General features: G+C 43.6%; 1 protein-coding gene across 4 annotated transcripts in view; it reads left to right on the top strand.

Moving 5' to 3' along the window:
- PPP1R3B (protein phosphatase 1 regulatory subunit 3B) overlaps positions 1-19486 on the top strand; it is a 53066-nt gene extending 33580 nt beyond the window's left edge. For 2 of the 4 annotated variants that reach the window (XM_029602224.1, XM_029602215.1), the window contains one exon: positions 16002-19486. In XM_029602224.1, coding sequence (XP_029458084.1) covers positions 16002-16893 — 892 coding nt within the window. In that variant the 3' untranslated portion in view covers positions 16894-19486. Of the gene's footprint in view, positions 1-11172; positions 11297-16001 lie in introns of those variants that run through there. The other 2 variants (XM_029602241.1, XM_029602232.1) reach the window with 2 other exon arrangements.
- Positions 19487-19984: the final 498 nt, after the last annotated feature.

The raw sequence follows: 19984 nt of genomic DNA, 5'->3' as shown, positions 1-19984 counted from the left end.
CGGGAGAGTTCATTACATCCCTGGATCTGTCGGAAGCCTACCTACACATTCCGATCCATCAAAAGCATCAGCATTTTCTAAGCTTCTCTATCCTGGACCATCACTACTTTTCTGGTTAGCCACTGCACCCCAGATGTTCACCAAGATCATAGTGGTGGTGGCAGCAACAATAAGGAAGGAAGGAATCCGCGTGCACCCTTATCTAGACGATTGGCTGATCAGAGCGAAATCCCCAGAGGAAAGCCACCAGGCAATCAACAGTCAAAACTCTACTGGAGAGTTTCAGGTGGGTGGTCAACACAAACAAGAGCTGCCTGCAGCCCTCCCAATCTCTAGAATACTTGGGAGTCTGGTTCGACACCAAACGAGACAAGGACATCCTGACACCGACAAGGAGATCAAAACTGATGACCCTGTTGAGTGAACTTCACCCCACTGCATGGGATTACCTAAAGTTCTTGGCCTCATGGCATCCACAGTGGAAGTAGTCCCATGGGCACAAGCTCACATGAGACCCCTACAACGCTCACTACTATCACAATGGAATCCACTGTCCCAGAACTACACCATATGGCTTCAGCTCCTGGACAGAGTTAGGGCTCAACTACGATGGTGGCTACAAGAAACCCATCTGAGCCAGGGAATGAGACTATCCTCACCAACCTGGATCCTACTCACCACAGATGCCAGCCTACAAGAATGAGGAGTACACTGCCAGGAGCTAACCGCCCAAGGGCAATGGAACGAAGAAGAGTTGAGATGGAACATCAATCACCTAGAAGCCCGGGCAGTCAGACTAGCCTGCCTATGGTTCATTCACAGACTCAGAGACAAAGTGGTCAGAGTAATGTTGGACAACGCTACAACAGTGGCCTACATCAACCGTTAGGGAGGAACCAGAAGCCAACAGGTGTCTCTGGAAATAGACCTCCTAATGTCATGGGCAGAAGTGAATCTTCAAGAGATCTCTGCCATCCACGTTGCCAGGAAAGACAACGTCTCTGCAGACTACCTCAGCAGAGAAAGTCTAGATCAGGTGAATGGAGGCTGTCGACCACAGGATTCCAATTGATAGTAAACCATTGGGGAACACCAACCATGGACCTCCTGGCAACCCGGTCCAACACCCAAGTACCCAGTTTCTTCAGCTGCAGGTGGGAACCCTGGTACGGGCCTGGCCACAGGAGACTGTTATATGCCTTCCTGCCAAGGCCCCTATTGGGTGCAATCATCCACAAGATAGAACACCACAGGGGACCAGTACTTCTAGTGGCCCCGGACTGGCCAAGAAGACAGTGGTACATAGACATGCGAAGACTGCTGACAAGGAGCCCCCTGCCGTTACCCCCACACAATGACCGATCCTCCACGAGGATCCAACTCTATTCTCTCTTACCTCGCCTAAGGAAGAGCAGATACTTGGGGGCAGTAATTGACACCCTACTCCGAGCACGCAAGTTCTCCACATCCCTAACATACGTAAGGATTTGGAGAGTATTTGAAGCCTGGTGAGAGGACCGCGACATCATACCACACTCTGTCAAAATTCCTGCAATTTTGGAATGCCTACAGAAGGGATTGTCTCAACTCCATCAAGGTACAAGTGGCCGCATTGTCATGCTACGGAACAAAGAGCGAGAGCGGCAGCATAGCCTCTCACCCGGATATCTCCCGCTTTCCGAAAGGAGTCAAGCAGATCCAACCACCCCTGAAGTGGCCTGTACCTTTTTGGAATCTCAACCTGGTCCTAGATTTCCTAGCAGGAACCTCCATCAGACCTCTCCGACTATTAACACTGAAGACAGCCTTCCTACTGGCAGTCTGTTCAGCCCATCGTATATCTGAGCTACAAGCACTGTCCTGCCGAGAGCCGTTCCTCAGACTCACCCCGGGAACCATCCAGTTACGCACAGTTCTGTCGTTCCTCCCCAGAGTGGTGTCTCGCTACCATCGCCAGATGAGCATAAGAATTCGGAAGAGGCTCGAAGTCTACCCCATCTCAACGTCGGCAGGCTCCTAGTCCGATACCTGGAAAGGTCGGAATCACTATGAAAGATGGACCATCTATTCATCCTTCACGGTGGGAAGAAGCAAGGGGAAGCGGCTTAGCGAGCAACGCTGTATCAAAGAAGTCATCAAGGTGGCCTATGTAGAAGCAGGCAAGCCACCGCCTTTACAAGTCAAGGCCCATTCTACTAGAGCCCAGGCAGTGTCCTGGGCAGAAACAAAGATGCTGTCAGCCGCAGAGATCTGCAGGGCGGCGACATGGTCCTCCATCCACACCTTCTCCAGGTTTTACCGCCTGGATGTTCAGGCTCGGGAGGACACAGCATTTGCAAGGACAGTACTAAGTGGGTCACGGGCGGCCTCCCACCAGGTTCGGGAGTAGCTATTATACATCCCATTGGTCCTGAGTCCCTCTGCTACATGCTAAGAAATGGAGAAATTACTTACCTGATAATTTCGTTTTCCTTAGTGTAGACGGACTAAGCATCCCACTCACAGCTGCCGTTACTCATGGAATTTTCGGGGGACATCCCCGGGAGCGAGTGATTCACGGGTAAGCCATGCTTTCCTTCATCTAGGACACCCATCCTACCGGGTATCAATGTTTCTTGGTTGAGGGCACTGGCGGTCTCCAGCTATAGCCAGTTCAAATGAATTAAGTTAACCAAGTTATAAAGTTAATCAAGTTTATTCAAATTATTCAGTCATACATATATCCACAATGCTTTTCGAGGAGAATACTGAAGAGCTGCACTTCCTGCAGGGGTATATGTACTAGGGCTGACGTCAGATTGAAATCTTATCCATCTCCAACTGCTATCAGGAGTACACTATACCCATTGGTCCTGAGTCCATCTGCCTGCAATAAGGAAAATGAAATTATCAGGTAAGCAATTTCTCCATTAATCCTACTGTTTCCTGTCTTTTAACCAGTTTGTAATCCATGAAAGGACATCGCCACCTATCCCATTAATTTTTACTTTTCTTAGAAGCCTCTCATGAGGAACTTTGTTAAATGCCATCTGAAAATCCAAATATAATAAACATAGAAATGACGGCAGAAGAAGACCAAATGGCCCATCCAGTCTGCCCAGCAAGCTTCCCTCATTTTTTCTCTCATACTTATCTGTTTCTCTTAGCTCTTGGTTCTATTTCCCTTCCACCCCCACCATTAATGTAGAGAGCGGTGAAGGAGCTGCATCCAAGTGAAATATCTAGCTTGATTAGTTAGGGGCAGTAGGGGTAGTAACCGCCGCAATAAGCAAGCTACACCCATGCTTATTTGTTTTTACCCAGATTATGTTATACAGCCCTTATTGGTTGTTTATCTTCTCCCCTGCCGTTGAAGCAGGGAGCTATGCTGGATATGCGTGAGGTATCAGTTTTTTTCTTCTCCCCTGCCGTTGAAGCAGAGAGCTATGCTGGATATGCATTGAAAGTGAAGTATCAGGCTTATTTGGTTTGGGGTAGTAACCGCCGTAACAAGCCAGCTACTTCCCGCTTTGTGAGTGTGAATCCTTTTTTCTTCTCCCCTGCCGTTGAAGTTATGCTGGATATGCGTGAAGTATCAGTTTTTCTTTTCCCCTGCTGTTGAAGCAGAGAGCTATGCTGGAAATTCGTGATGTATCAGTCTTTCTCCCATGCCTGGAGAAGGACCATCTCTACACAACAAGAAACTGGAGGGAAGTGGAATAGATGAAAATCCTTTTACAGTAGAAAATGTGTGGGAAGAGCTAAAGAACCTGAAAGTGGACAAAGCCATGGGGCCTGATGGGATTCATCCAAGGATATTGAGGGAGCTCAGAGATGTTCTGGCGGGTCCGCTGTGTGACCTGTTCAATAGATCCCTAGAAACGGGAGTGGTGCCGAGAGATTGGAGAAGAGCGGTGGTGGTCCCGCTTCACAAGAGTGGGAACAGGGAGGAGGCTGGCAACTACAGGCCGGTTAGCCTCACTTCGGTGTTGGGAAAAGTAATGGAGTCTCTGCTGAAAGAGAGAATAGTGAACTATCTACAGTCCGGAGAATTGATGGACAAGAGGCAACATGGATTCACCAGGGGAAGATCCTGTCAGACAAATCTGATTGACTTTTTTGACTGGGTAACCAAGGAATTGGATCAAGGAAGAGCGCTCTATGTCATATACTTGGATTTCAGCAAAGCTTTTGATACGGTTCCGCACAGGAGACTGGTGAATAAAACGAGAAGCTTAGGAGTGAGTGCCGAGGTGGTGACCTGGATTGCAAATTGGTTGATGGACAGAAGACAATGTGTGATGGTAAACGGAACCTTCTCTGAAGAGAGAGCGGTTTTAAGTGGTGTACCTCAAGGATCGGTGTTGGGACCGGTCCTGTTCAATATCTTTGTGAGCGACATTGCGGACGGGATAGAAGGTAAGGTTTGTCTTTTTGCAGATGACACTAAGATCTGCAACAGAGTGGACACGCCGGAAGGAGTGGAGAGAATGAGACGGGATCTAAGGAAACTGGAAGAGTGGTCGAAGATATGGCAGCTGAGATTCAATGCCAAGAAGTGCAAAGTCATGCATATGGGGAGCGGAAATCCGAATGAACTGTATTCGATGGGGGGGAAAGGCTGACGTGCACGGAGCAGGAGAGGGACCTTGGGGTGATAGTGTCTAATGATATGAAGTCTGCGAAACAATGCGACTAGGCGATAGCAAAAGCCAGAAGAATGCTGGGCTGCATAGAGAGAGGAATATCGAGTAAGAAAAGGGAAGTGATTATTCCCTTGTACAGGTCCTTGGTGAGGCCTCACCTGGAGTACTGTGTTCAGTTCTGGAGACCGTATCTACAAAAAGACAAAGACAAGATGGAAGCGGTACAGAGAAGGGCGACCAGAAAGGTGGAGGATCTTCATCGGATGACGTACGAGGAGAGATTGAAGAATCTAAATATGTACACCCTGGAGGAAAGGAGGAGCAGAGGTGATATGATACAGACTTTCAGATACTTGAAAGGTTTTAATGATCCAAAGGCAACGACAAACCTTTACCATAAGAAAAAAATCAGCAGAACCAGGGGTCACGATTTGAAGCTCCAGGAAGGAAGATTCAGAACCAATGTCAGGAAGTATTTCTTCACGGAGAGGGTGGTGGATGCCTGGAATGCCCTTCCGGAGGAAGTGGTGAAGGACTTCAAAGGGGCGTGGGATAAACACTGTGGATCCATAAAGTCAAGAGGCCGCCAATGAAGAGTAGGTGACTCGCCAGAATGATGGCTACTGCCTGGAGACAATACCCTTATTCAATAAACATACACATGGTTACTGTGACTCCAACATCACTCTAAGCTTCAACAGCAAGAGGAAATGTGGAAAAAAGGATTTGCACTCACAAAGACAGGAGTAGCTGGCTTGTTACGGCGGTTACTACCCCAAACCAAATAACCAAATTACTACCTCCACCTTCCTCTATTCCTGATGCCTTTCAACTAGCTTGATCACTCCATTCTTATACTTCACTTTCAATGCATATCCAGCATAGTTCTCTGCTTCAACAGCAGGGGAGAAGAAAAACTGTTACTTCACACATCCAGCAGAGCTCTCTGCTTCAACGGCAGGGGAGAAGAAAAAAGGGTTCGCACTCACAAAGCGGGGAGTACCTGGCTTGTTACGGCGGTTACTACCCCAAACCAAATGTATCTGATACTTCACTCTCGACGCATATCCAGCATGGCTCTCTGCTTCAACGGCATGGGAGAAAGGCTGACGTGCACGGAGCAGGAGAGGGACCTTGGGGTGATAGTGTCTAATGATATGAAGTCTGCGAAACAATGCGACAAGGCGATAGCAAAAGCCAGAAGAATGCTGGGCTGCATAGAGAGAGGAATATCGAGTAAGAAAAGGGAAGTGATTATTCCCTTGTACAGGTCCTTGGTGAGGCCTCACCTGGAGTACTGTGTTCAGTTCTGGAGACCGTATATGTTTAACCCCTTTAAAAAAAAGTGAAGCAGACTTGTGAGGCAAGACTTGCCTTGGGTAAAGCCATTCTGTCTTTGTTCCATTAAATCATGTCTTTCTATGGTTTTGATCTTTAGAACATGTTCTGCTATTTTTCCTGGCACTGTAGTTAGCCTTACTGGTCTGTAGCTTTCCAGATTGCCCCTGGAGCCCTTTTTAAATATTGGGGTTACATTAGCCACCCTCCAGTCTTCAGGTAGAATGGATGATTTTATGATAGGTTACAAATTATAACTAATCTGAAATTTCATTTTTGTTCCTTCATAACCTTGGGGATTATACCATCCAGTCCAGGTGATTTATTACTCTTCAGTTTGTCAAAATCAGGCCTACCACATCTTTTAGGTTCATCATAATTTGGTTCAGTTCATCTGAATCATCACCCATGAAAACCTTCTCGAACGGTTATCTCCCTAACATCCTCTTTGGTAAACACCAAAGCAAAGAAATTGTTTAATCTTTCTGCGGTGGCCTTATCTTCTCTAAGTCCCCCTTTAACCCCTCTATCATCTAACAGTCCAACTGACTCCCTCGTAGGCTTTTTGCTTTAGATATATTAAACATTTTTGCCAACTTCTTTTCAAATTCTTAGCCTGTCTTATCAGTGTCTTATATTTTGAACTTGCCAGCGCTTATGCTTTATCCTAATTTCTTCTGTTGGATCCTTCTTCCAATTTTTGAATGAAGATCTTTTGGCTAAAATAGCCTTTCACCTCACCTTTTTTAACATGCTGGTAATCGTTTTTGCCTTAATGTGTGGAATACATCTGGACTGTGCTTCTAGGATGGCATTTTTAACAATGTTCACACTTCTTTCATTCTTCTTACCTTCGAAGCTACTCCTTTCAGTTTCTCATTTTGTCAAAGTTTTCCCTTTTGAAAGTTTAGTGCTAGAGCCATAAATTTACTTAGTCCCTCCTTCCTATCATTAATTCAAATTTTATCATATCACTATTGCCAAGCGGCCCCATCACAGTTAACTCTCTTCAAATCCTGTGCTCCACTAAGAATTAGATCTAAAACTGCTCCCTCTTTCATTTGGTTCCAGAACCAATTGTTCCATAAAACTCATTTATTCTATCCAGGAACTTTCTCTCTAGCATGTCCTGATGTTACATTTACCCAGTCAATATTGGGGTAATTGAAATTTCCCATTATTACTGCGAATCTAGTTTAACTAAGTAGAGTAAGGAGAAGCCCCATTGTTAAGCTATCTTGACCAGGTCATAGCCTGCCCACCCTCCCTTTTTTTTTTTTTTTTTTTTCCCGCAACAGAAAATCCTGGAATAACATCACAACCTTTTTGTATATCTTTCCCTCCTTTTGGTGTGTGCCTTATCAAGGATTCTCACTTTATGGTGTTGCATAGTGACAGTCCCAAGGGAGGTGCACACACGTGTGTGTGCTCTCAACTAGTATGCAACCTCCCTCTGCAGCCAGCTTCAAACCTCTGGGATCCATTTTGTGTGAAAGACCATTGGGAGTGGAGGCCCCGTTTTAAGGACTTGCATGTGGAGGCCGGTTAGAGCAACCACATGAACCACTGTTACCATGTGACCCAAAACTAGCACTTCCTTGGCTTTTATCTGATCCATGTTCACTAATGATGAGCTAGGGACCTGAGGAAATCTACTTGATTTGATTGAAGAAATGCTCTGTTCTGAAAGTTTAAGCCCTGACTAACTTCATTCTCTGAGATGGGATTAGGGTCAATTTTTTGAAATTTACTAGGAATCCTTAGGAGTGCAGGTGTTAAATTTGTCTTCCACAGGGAGGTCAGCACTCCTTCAGAAGCTGCTGTAACTACCCAGTCTCCCAGGTAAGTGAAAACAGATGCCATGATATAAATTTGCCACTACCCCAGGTAGGCATGCAGTTGAGTTAGAAGGTGAGGATCTTACAATAAAGCATAGGTATACTGCCAGTGGGGGGGAATGGATGGGTATGTGGCATATACATCCTTCAGATCCAGGGCACGCATCCCTGCCTTGGATGAAGGGCAGAATGGGGTGGAGGGAGTTCATCTTTAATTTCTTCTGTAAGATAGTTCAGACTTCATGAATCTAGGATGGGTCTCAATCCCCCAAATTTCTTGCGCATGAGAGGAAAGTAGAACCCCTGCCATGCGGGTCTGGCCAGACAGGTTCTGTCGCCTGCCACTGGAGAAGTGACTAGCCTCATCTGGCAGAGCTGCACTTGGGTGAGACTGATCCAGATTGAAGACTGAGCAATACCAAAGCATTGAAAGTGGGAGAAATGCAAGCAGGAACCAAATTCCAGTCTTGAGTATCTAGCAATCCTTGATGCTTTTGTGCCACTCCTCCCAGCTAGAGGAGTTGAGATCTGGAATTAGAGATTGGCAAATAACATGTCTTTTATTGTTGTCACTTTCCAGCTTCCCTATTTATATTTTTCAAAATCTGCTCATTCAATGATTCAGATTGACTTCTTTGTACAGGTATTCACTTGAAGACAATGGAGGGAGGCAGCATCTATGTACCCCATTTAAGGATTTCATATGTTTTTCTTCTAAACTTTCTCTTTACTTATTAGCAGTAACTTCTTAAATTATTGTAGTTTGGTTCTATTTTCTTTGCATAAGCTTTGGAATACTGCACATACAGAACCCAAAACAGCCAGAGATGGCATTTATGACACAGGGGTTCAGTGCATGGTAAATCTGAATTGCTTTTGAAGCAGAAACAAAACTGGTACGTGAGTTTTAGGCAAAAAGAGGTTCAGATGTTCTTTTTAAGTGACTGCTTATTTTCTTAATGGGCAGAAGAAAAGAGAAAAATGAGTGACAAAACTGAAGTGACATAAAAAAAAATTTGCAACTGGTTCCGACCAGGTCTGCACCTTCCCTGGTCAATCGTGCTGACCTAACCTGGCTGATCACTTGCTAGTGTGCTGTCCTTCTAATGTGAATCTGTGCTACCCCTATTGGTTTTAAGCTTAATGTTTCCTCAAGGCCTTCATGTGAACAGTGCAGATACTTAACAATGAAAGCATTCGTAAGGGTGTCTGGTGTGCACCACACTATGAGCTGGAGTCTGTTCAGCCTCCCTCTGACAGCAGCTACTGCCACCTCAGTCTCCACTTAGGTCGGGCTCTGGTTCTTTATGTTAGGTGCAGCACATCCTGGTTGTTTGGGTGATGGGTGGGAGAGGAAGCAGAATTCTAGTTGTCGAAAAATAGAGCCAAAATTAAAAGGCAGCTTGGTAGCAGACCTGTCTTCTCCCATTTCAAGAATCCATCTCCTCAACAGAAACTCCATCCAGCACAAACACTTGGGAGCAGGTGGTAATGGCTCTGAGGTGTAAGTCTCATTGCTGAGCTGGCTGATTGAAGGCACACCACACTTCAGATCATGGAGAAGCACAGGGTGTCTGTCATGCAGCAGCCTACTAGTTTCTTCAATGCTGCACTGCGAGCAACTTCAAATTTCATGAGATTAGCAAATGCTGCCCTGTGAAATTTGAAGTTATTGGTAGTGCCAGCACTGAAAAAATTGAGTGGTGGCCTACTGCCTTCTTGGGCTCCATTAGCTGCTGCAGGGACACAGGCAAACCAGGGAAAGGGTGGGAGAGGCACAGAAGATATGAAGGCAAGCCCCATAACAGGAGGAGAGGTAAGGAATTGGCAAACAGAAGCTGGGGGGGAGGGGGAGCTAATAAAGGGGAAGTGAATGCCAGGAGAAGGCAATCTGCAGGGGTAGCAGATGCCTGGGAAGGAGGTGCAAGTAGCAGAGGGAACAAGTGCTGGGGAAGAAAAATGAGGCAGATGGCTGGCTGTATGTAATAGTGTGCCTGGCTATACAGGTTTATATTTTAGACAAGTGGCCAAAACCCCTCATGCAATAAAGGAATTGGCATGTCCAAACCAGTGCGAAGCTAATTGTGTTCATCACATGTAAATTCATGTTGAGGCTATTAACCAAGATGCAAAAACATTGTGCAGCTGCACACTTTTACACTTATGTTTATATTAAAAAAAGGCAGAAAATACTGCTTTTCTGAAGCTCCTCTGACTTAATATCATGGCGATATTAAGCCCGGAGGAATCATAAAGGAGAACAGGAAAAAAAAAACTTAGCACCAGCAGTCAGGTTAGTAAAAATGATGCTTGTAAAATTGAGCATCCATTTTCCTAATCCACTGATAGCCACTTTTCCTGGGTGCCCAATGCCAAGAAGGTGTCAGGGTGCAAAATTTTCCCTAGTGACTCCTTTTTATCGTAGCAGCCCTCTTAAATATTTAATCAGGCATTAGAAGTGGATTGGGCACTTAATCATGAGTGCTAGTTAAACACATGCTTATGGCATTGGCCTGAAGGTAAATTAATGCCAAGTCCAAAGGGTTAAAGAAGCAGAGAGATGAGTGTTCTGGGAGGAGGTGGTTATAGATGGATGCAGGGGATGAGAATGAAGGGTTGGAGGTAATAGAAAAGATTCTGTGGATAGGAGAGGAATGGCAGAGTAGAAGAAAAAATGACATGGGGAGGCAGGGGACTGTTAAGGCAAGTGATGCTAGGGGGAAAATGAGAATATGTGGGGGAAAAATGTAAAAAAAACTTGGGAAAGGTGGAGAAGATGGAGTATGAAAAGAATGGAACTGTAGGAGAAGAAAATGGAGAGGGGTAGGTGAGAGCTGAATGAGAGGGAAAAACAGGGAGGGCAGAGTACTAGGGGCATATTGGGGGGGAGGGGGGCGGAATTTACAGAGGACCAGGGATGAAAGCAAGAGGATCCTGGATTTGGTGGGGAAAGAAACTGAGAAAATGGAGGACTTAAACAGGTTAATATAAATCTGTTATTTACTCTCTCAGATAATAGGACTCGATGGCACTCCATGAAGTTAGCAAGTAGTTCATTTAAAACAAATCCAGATTTTTTTATCTTTTTTTCTCTCAGTGCATACTTAAGCTCTGGAATTCATTGCTGGAGGATGTGATTACAGAAGTTAGTTAACTGGGTTTAAAAAAGGTTTGGATAAGTTCCTAGAGGAAAAATCCAAAAACTATTAAATAATGAGCAATAATATCTTGAGATTTTAGTGTTTGGGTTCTTGTGATTTGGGTTGGCCACTGTTGGAAACAGGATGCTGGGCTTGATGGACCCTTGGCCTGACCCAGTACGGCATATCTTATGTTCCCATGAAGGGAATGAGAACTGAAGGAGAGAGCATGCAGGAAAGGAGAAGGAAGAGTATTAAAATTGTCACTCAGACAAGGAAGAGAGGACACAAAATAAGGCAGAGATGAAACTAAGGAGAATAAGCATGGAAAAGACAAATCAAACTGGAAACACAGGTTGGAAAACTTTCTTGATTTTTGAGATTTTCTGCCTTGTGCTAGGTATATATTCTAAATTAAGGGACCACTATAATAAGCTGAGCATCAAAACTATTCTGAAAAGTTTCTTAATGCACAGTAAAAATAGTGGAAGATATGGTTTGTGTATCTTTTTTTTGTGCAGAAATTTTTTTTTTGCCTACTCTTTATAAAATTGTGGCACTAGATCTCAAGCTTTAAGTCTCCAGTGCACCAGTGAAGACTGCCATTAGCATAGGATTTGTATGAGAGGACCTTAATCTGTAGATACTTATGCATAATACTCCCTGCTGCAGTGGCATTAAAGTGAGCACATTTTTGTGCCCAAATGGCAGGCTAATACGTATGCTCTATCAAGTGCATATTACATCAGTCCCAGAGGTAGGGGAAACATAAGTTAGCTTTCTCTCATTCATCCTTGTCACCAGTGTAAATAAGGTTATTTTCTGGAAGGATCAAACAGGGTGGGGGGCAGGGCCTGGATTCACTATTCCCCATGTTTTATTTATTTTTTATATACTGATATTTGATCTGAGATATCACATTGGTTTACATTCAGGTACTATAGGTATTTCCCTATCCCCAGAGGGCTTACAATCTAAGGTCTGGATTTATCAAAATGCAGTAAGTACCGCATGCGAGAGCAAAAGGGGCGTGGTTTATGCAAAAATTCAGTTTATCACAATTTGTGCTAATTAGCTATGCGAAGAGCTAAGTTAGTGCACATTGCGATAACATTATCTGAATTTGCGATAGGTGTCAGACCTGTTGTATTTCCTGCATATGAACACTGGGAGGACCATAGAGAGAGCGCGCCTGGCCATAATGTCATCCCCAGAGGTAGGTATTTGTATCCCTCTGATAGGCCCACCTAGTAACTCGAGGTGGGGTTTAGGTATGAGTGTAGGGGGTTAGGGGCCACTGACATTCGATGTGACATGTACGAACAGAACAGTGATCTCTTGTGAAGATTTGATGACCTTCGGAGTGAGGAAACTCACTCAAGATGAGATTTGTGCAGTGTTCTCAACAGAGCTTGATGGTCTCTCTACCTGGGTAACATCAAGCTAGATGGAGAATATTGCCCAAATCTCATCTTGGAGTGAGTTTCCTCACTCTGAAGGCCATCAGATCTTCACAAGAGACCACTGTTATGTTCGTACATGTCACATAGAATGTCAAAGTGGCCCCTAACCCCCTACACTCATACCTAAACCCCACCTCGAGTTACTAGGTGGGCCTATCATAGGGATACAAGTACCTACCTCTGGGAATGACATTATGGCCTCTCTCTCACTCTCTCTCCCCTTCAGTTCTCCTCAAATAGGCCTTACGGTAGACATCGCAAAAGGCAATGAAATCTTACCGCACAGCCTAACACAATTTAGAGGCGTAGTTAAATTCGGCGTTACGGCTGTGCGATAGCTCTTCGTAGACAGGCTAACCCAGCCCACTCTCCGCCCCTAACTCCTCCTATTTTCTGAATTTGCATCGCACCATACGATATGGTGCTATCGCATGCGTTAACGGGGCTTTTCACATGCGATAAGCCTTTAACGCATGCGAAAACGCCTTATCGCATTTTGATAAATGACCCCCTAAGTTTGTACCTGATGTAGTGGAGGGTAAAGTGACTTGCCCAAGGTCACAAGGAGCGACAGCAGGCCTGGTCTCCTGGTTCCTAGCCCACTTCTGTAGGCTATTCCTCCTCCCCTATGTTAGAAATCACTCTTAAAAACTGCTCCACCTCTAACAGTTTGGGTGGAATGGGTTTCAGAAGAGGGGCTGTGTGGGTAGAAGTGAGGCATTCTAGGCTGAAGGATATTTAAAAAAAAATACTGGCACCAGGAGTACTGCGGGATTTAAGGTATAGGCAACACCTCAGATGTCACATTTTCTTAGGTGCCGGAAGACTGCTTTTGCTGCTAAGCCTTCATCCAGGCTTACTGATGCTGTTAATAGCCCCAAGTCTTCCAGTCCACAAACTTTGACAGGCCCTGCGTACTCTACCTCTGTGTTCCCCAGCAAACTTGTTACCATGGAAACCTGTGGGAGGGGTAGGGCCTCAAGCAGTGGTTCTCAACCTTTTTTTCTGTCGGGACATGCATGACACACTGACCCATGATCGTCATGGGACTAGATGTAAAAGTACAGTTTGCATCCACGGGAAACACCCCCCCCCCCCCCCCCCCCCCCCCCCCCCGACCCACAATAATGGATGTAAAGCAGAATTATTATATTCCCCATTCAACTCACCCTACAAAAGATGTTCTGGTATCATCTCAGTAACAGCAACTCAAACTCCTACTTCCAGGCTCAACAGCCCTACTTATGAAAAGACAGCAGTTTACCACCAATGCATGTCCTCTTGAGAAAACACAACAAATAAGACTGATACAAACGCTTACATGCTAGTAAAATATCTCATCTCATCTCAGTAACAGAAAAAAGAACTAGCAAGCAGCTATAGATCCCCACACAGAAACAATTGTAAAACTATACTAATAAGCAGAATAAATGTTTCAAAACAGCTATGAACAGAATAACATCCAACAATTAAAAACCTCATAAAAATTAATTCTCCAAACACCAATAAAATATTTCAAAAAAGTGGACACATCACATAATTAAAATGGCAGTCAATCAAGAAAAATAAACTTAAAAAGCCACCTTTACTTACCCCCTCCAGCAGCTCTCCTACTCCTGTCCTCTTCCATGCAGGCTGTAGCACACACCAGAAGCAGCAGTAGTGGCTAAGCTCTATACTCATGGTCCTCTTCCTTAGGGCCCATGTCTCTCACACACACACACCCCATACCAGTCATGCCCCCGTGACCAGTTTCTGTCTCTCACACACCAATCATCTCCCAAACAGTCTGACACACACACACCAGTCACCTTCCTGAACAGTTTCTCTCATGCCATACACACACACAGGCTTCCCACTCCCATGTTCTCTTTCGGATATACCGGCTTCTCCCTCCCATGCTCACTCTTCACATGCACAGGCTTCTCATTCCCTGAATCACGTTCTTTCACACAGTCACCTTACCAACCAGTCCCTCTCATGCATGCACACACACAGGCTCCCACTCCCATGCTATCACATAATCAGGCTTCTTACTCCCATGCTTTCTCACATACCCAGATTTCTCACTTCCATGCTTTCGCTCGTGCTTTCTCTCTCACATACACATTCTCTCACTCCTCCCCCCCCCCCCCCCCCCCCGAGCTCAAATGGTAACTGCAGCAGCCTCCTCCTCCTCCAGCCCCCGCAGGCCAAGAAAGAAGAAGGAAAGGCCAGCCACAGGTGCCACAGCTTCTTCTAGCACAGTTGCCGTTCCCATTGGGCTTGAACGTGCTGATAGCCTGGCAGCAGGGAAGGAAGAGCAGCGGGAGAGACCGGGAGCACGCGACACACTAGTGTGTTGCTCTAGAGGACAGTTTAAGTGGTGGTGGGTCTCATTGCCTCCATTTTAAATCCAGCTGTGGGTGGTAATGGAATTTTTAGTCCCAAGAGCTTGCAGGACCAGTTACCTCACTAACTACATAGTGTCCACCCAGCTACTCAATTGCTTTAGCGAGTTGAATTTCTACTGTGTCCCTGAAGCTAACAAATTAGTCTTTCATGTGGGGAGTCTCTTCTCCCGCTGGCTGGCATTGGCAGCTACCATGACATGTGGTCGGGCCTGTATCTGTCTCTTCCTCCTGGCTCCACCTACAGCCTGGGTCAGAACCTATAGACACCAGAGAGTTGGGGCTTCAGGCCTCGCATGATGTTCACTGCAATGCCGCTTTCGCATGTGCCAGACTGTTATCAGTCACATGGATGCTGGGTAGCACTACCCCTGGAGGACTGTGACATTGTTTTGCAGTGACATGCTGCTGGGTTTGCTGCTGAGGAAGCTGCTCATGTTGACTGCTTTGGCCATTGCTGGCGGGTGGTGTGGAGAAGGATTCTACAGTCTCTGTGGAATGCAATGAGGTACTTACTCCCACTTTGTACTCCAGGTAGTAACCAATTTTTTTAATTCTTTTTTGAACGAGGGAAGTGTACTTTGCCATGCCTCATTCTCTCCCCCCACCCCCCTGCATAGCAACACTCCTGATGTATATGGCATGCAATCATTCTGATATAATCATTAATTGGCTTTGAGATGTACAGTATTCTTTCTAAATTAGTATTAGTAAGAATAGCTTGGGTAATCAGTCTTATTTTTCTTGTTCTGCTGGGAAGGTGCAGGCTGAAGTATTTGTAACTAGTCACTGGTAAATACTGATGAGTTTGGAATATTTTAGTCTAAATTCAGGACTATCAATTCTTGCATAATGTAAAAAGTATTTGAAAGGATAAAGCAGGCTTAAATTGATTTATAGATGCTTGGATATGAAGGCATTAGTCCTTACTGAAAAGAACTTTCTTAGTTGGTGCTTATGAAAAAGAAATCCTTATTACAAGACTTATTAGCAGGTACAGTAAAGAGAACCATGTTTAAACAATTGTCAAGACAATTTGCTATTTTTATTTTTTAATCTAACATAGCATAATTAAGGGTTTAAGCTGCTTGGCTGCCACAAAAATTCATTTCTATATTGTATTGAAAATTGTTTGGAGGTTTCTTGTTTGTCTTAAATATGCCCGTTATGAATAAAATGTTACATTTTTCTTTCCCTATTCTTTCAGAGTTTGGGACTATATACCTCACAAGCCAATGATGGCATTGGACATAGCCATGCAGCTGTATCTGCATTCTCCCCCTTTGCAGAGAGAGAAGTTTGCCTGTAAAATTGGAAATAAAGCAAACAAGCCATTGAGGCCCTGCATTCAGCTGAGCAGCAGTAAAGTAGATCTGGATGACCCTGGGGTGCCAGCACAGTGTCTCCCGGAGAACAAGATGAAGAAGCGTGTGTCCTTTGCTGACCATAGGGGCTTAGCCCTGACCATGGTGAAAGTGTTCTCAGAATTTGATGATCCCTTGGATATTCCATTCAACATCACAGAGCTGATAGACAATATCGTGGGGCTGACTACAGTGGCAAAAGACAGCTTTGTGCTAGACTTCACACAGCCTTCTGCAGACTATTTGGACTTCAGAAACCGCCTTCAGGCAGACTGTGTGTGCCTGGAAAACTGTATGCTCAAAGACAAGGCTATTGTGGGCACAGTAAAGGTGAAGAACCTTGCATTCAAGAAGAATGTCAGTGTAAGGATGACATTTGACACCTGGAAAAGCTTTACAGACTACGAGTGTCAATATGTCAAAGACACATATGCAGGTTCAGACAGGGATACTTTTTCCTTCGATATTAGCCTGCCAGAGAGAATTCAGTCTCATGAGAGACTGGAGTTTGCTGTGTGCTACCAGTGTGATGGAAAGATATATTGGGATAGCAACAAAGGCCATAATTACAGGATTATTCGGTCAGAGCTAAAATCTGCCCAGGAAACAATGAACCAAAATGGACCGGAGTTTGGGATTGCCTTTGATCAGTATGGGAGCCCACGCTGTTCCTACGGTATATTTCCAGAGTGGCCCAGCTATTCAGGATATGAGAAGCTTGGTCCTTACTACTGATGTGAATTGGAAAACTATTCCTGATCAAGACATATTTGTCACAGTTCATGCCAAGAGATAGATGACAATTTAATGACAGGTCACATTTAATGCCTGAACTTGTTTCACACAAGTTTGTATTATCACCCCATCCTTCCCACTTTCTGCTGTACATCATAGTTTACTCAAAATGAATCCATTTCCTTGTGCATGATGGTAAAAGGAAGGTAGGAATTATCTCTAGACTAACCTCTTCCTGTGTTATGCTGCTAGCACAGACCTGGAAAGAACTTCCTACTTCAGTGTTTGGGATCTCTCATGTTGCACACAGTTATTACAAGTAGGAAGTTTTAACAGAGGCATGTGATGAAGTTGATCTAAGCTTTTTACATTTCATAGTACTGCACAAGGGTTTTGGTTTTTGTTTGTTTTTGTTTGGTTTTTTTTTTTTGTTTATTTCTTCAGGTGTCACCTATACTTGACGAGTAGGTAACTTGGGGTTGGGTAGGGGGAGGCTCAGTGTTTGGCATATTTTGTTTCTCAGGTAAGAAGTTATAAGGGACTGGGCTTTATCAGCAAATAAAGGGACTCTGGACTATTAATTGATGCAAAGTGCAATAATTTTGAACCCATTTTTCCTTGCTGGAGTCTGTTTAGAAACATATCAGGATAGTTGGGGGAAAGGATGGGTTCCCTCAGAAGCTTATTTATAATCTTAATATGTAGGATGCATCCCTGCCCTCCTCCTTTCACTATTTTTAGCAGTTCTAACACAGACAAGGTAGGGCCTATGTCTATATTTGGTGGGCAATTTTTCTGGTCGCCTGGTGGCTTTAGCACTGCCATAGGGCTAAAGTGTAAGCTATGATGGAGGTGCTGCTTGGAGGCAAATATTTTGATCCATTATTCATAAACCTATTAATCTGAGCATTATATAGTACTTTGGGCATAACTTAAATTCTAGAAACAATGTACAATCTTGACACATTATAGATTTCCATCCTTATAGGATAATTAATAACTTCTTGTTCCTTGCTCTGTTCTGTAAAAAGCAGTCATGACTTGTCTATGCTATCTTTAGGGTAGTGAGTTGGCATGCCTCAGGCCTAGAAATTCACACCTGACTAGCAGCATGGTTAATGAAGCTTAGTAAGCTACTGCTAGTTTTAAATTACTTAAGATTTGTCTTGAGGATTGTCTTACTACTGCAAAGTTTTCAGTGTTGAGTATTCACTTTCATTTTGTCCCTTAATTAGTTCACACTATTTAGAACTGCAAGATGCATTCTGTTACAGGAGTCCTCTGGATTTTGTTTTGTTGGGAGAGAGGTTATATTTTAGGTGATCAAGCACTTGTAGGAGTTTTGTGGGCTTTTTTCACAGAATTTGGACCTCCAAAAGAGCACAAGATGAATTTTACCTTGACAGCTGCATTCCTTAATTGTAAAACACAAGGGCACACATCTCCCCTCTCTTCAGCACAAAGGTAACTAATGCTCTTAGCACCCCAGAAGTAGTTACAAAATGTCTGGATTTGGTGAAAATGTTTTTGAGGGGCTGAAAGGAACTTAAATTTCTCCCCAGAATAGAACCAGATCACTCGCTATTTCCAGAAGGCCTTATTCAAATGCTGATGTTGCATCAGAAATCCTGAAAGATAACTGGTTGTGGTTTGACCCATATTTAATTTCTCTCAAAATATAATTTTTATAGATATAAGCTTTTTTGTTTAGTTGTCTGAACATTTTTGGAGGTTAAACCTGTACACTGTACTTCTTTTAAACTTAATTTAGATAGTAAGCTTAATATTTAATTTGGAAATTCCAACAAAAACTTAATTTTGAGAGGCTTGAGAAACTGTATTGCTTAGAGGTACTAATCAATTAGAAACTAAACTGGTGGTTATGCATTTCTGTGTAAGCCATAAAATGAACCCATGTTCTCTGATTTAAAAATTCAGTTCGGGCAAACTTCCCTGTCTTAAGGGGAAAGTGAAGTCCTTTGACTTGAATCTTTGAGTAACTTGCACAAAACAGTTTCCAAATTAGTGATTAAGTTGCTATTTCTTCTTTAACCTATTCAGAACATCACATGACAACTCTTCACAATCACACATCTAAGTGCTCTTTTATCTTCTCTATTGTCTCTTCCACTGAGTAATGGCAGGTAATATAGTATGTACTAGTTAATGTCAGCAGTATGATGGTGGCATATGACAATCTGAATCACAAGTTGTCAGATTTTAGAATTATACTTTTTTTTTTTTTTGCCAGATGGACTTTACCAACCTCAAAGCATGTTTGCTTTTGTTTGCTTTCTCTGCACTCCCTCCACCTTTCCAAAATGAATGTATAATCCTAAAGAATATTCTTTTCCTGTTTCTTCCTTCTCCCCAGTCTGTTCTGTTACTAGAAGTGCCTTTTCAAGGTTTTTCTGCATGTTTCATGTTTTAAAAGATATTTTTGTAAACTCCTCAAGTTGAAAAAATGCACTTTATAATCAGAGAATGGATTTATATTCCATGTGTTTTAGAATTGTTCATGTTTTATCTATGAAAGTGAAAATATAATAAAGGTAGTACAAAATAAAGCTGGTAAATTTTTTTTGTTTTTTTTGCTTAATTTTATATACTGCTTTTTCAGCATGGCTGAACTATAATTATAATAGCTTGCTGGGACACCTGCAATGTTTAAATTAGCCTTTAGTCCTCTAATCTGCAAGATAGCTTGGATCTAAAAAAGGTAATAAAGCCGAGGGGGTCTCCACCCTGGTCCTCAAAGCTGGCAAACAGGTATTTGAGTAATCAGCCCCCTCAGACCTTATGTATGCAATATATCTACTGAACTTTCATGATAGATTAATTCCAAGTCAATGCTTACAGTGCCTTTTTTCTTAAAACTGTCTCCACTCCTTTAGACATTTATAGCAGACTCTTCATTAGCATGATGGATTAAATAGATAGCTGCCATTTATACCTAACTGTCTCACTTTTTGCAGTTTCCTGACGTCCCACATGTGGACTATTTATTGGCATTCTAGATGAAAGTGGTATGGCTGTGGTGACTACAGTGTTGGTATTCTCAAAGTATTTCTCTCAAACAGATGTGCATCTC

Source organism: Rhinatrema bivittatum, chromosome 1, assembly GCF_901001135.1.
Source record: "Rhinatrema bivittatum chromosome 1, aRhiBiv1.1, whole genome shotgun sequence".
NCBI classification, from domain to species: Eukaryota; Metazoa; Chordata; class Amphibia; order Gymnophiona; family Rhinatrematidae; genus Rhinatrema; species Rhinatrema bivittatum.
This window is presented reverse-complemented; position numbering and strand designations above follow the sequence as displayed.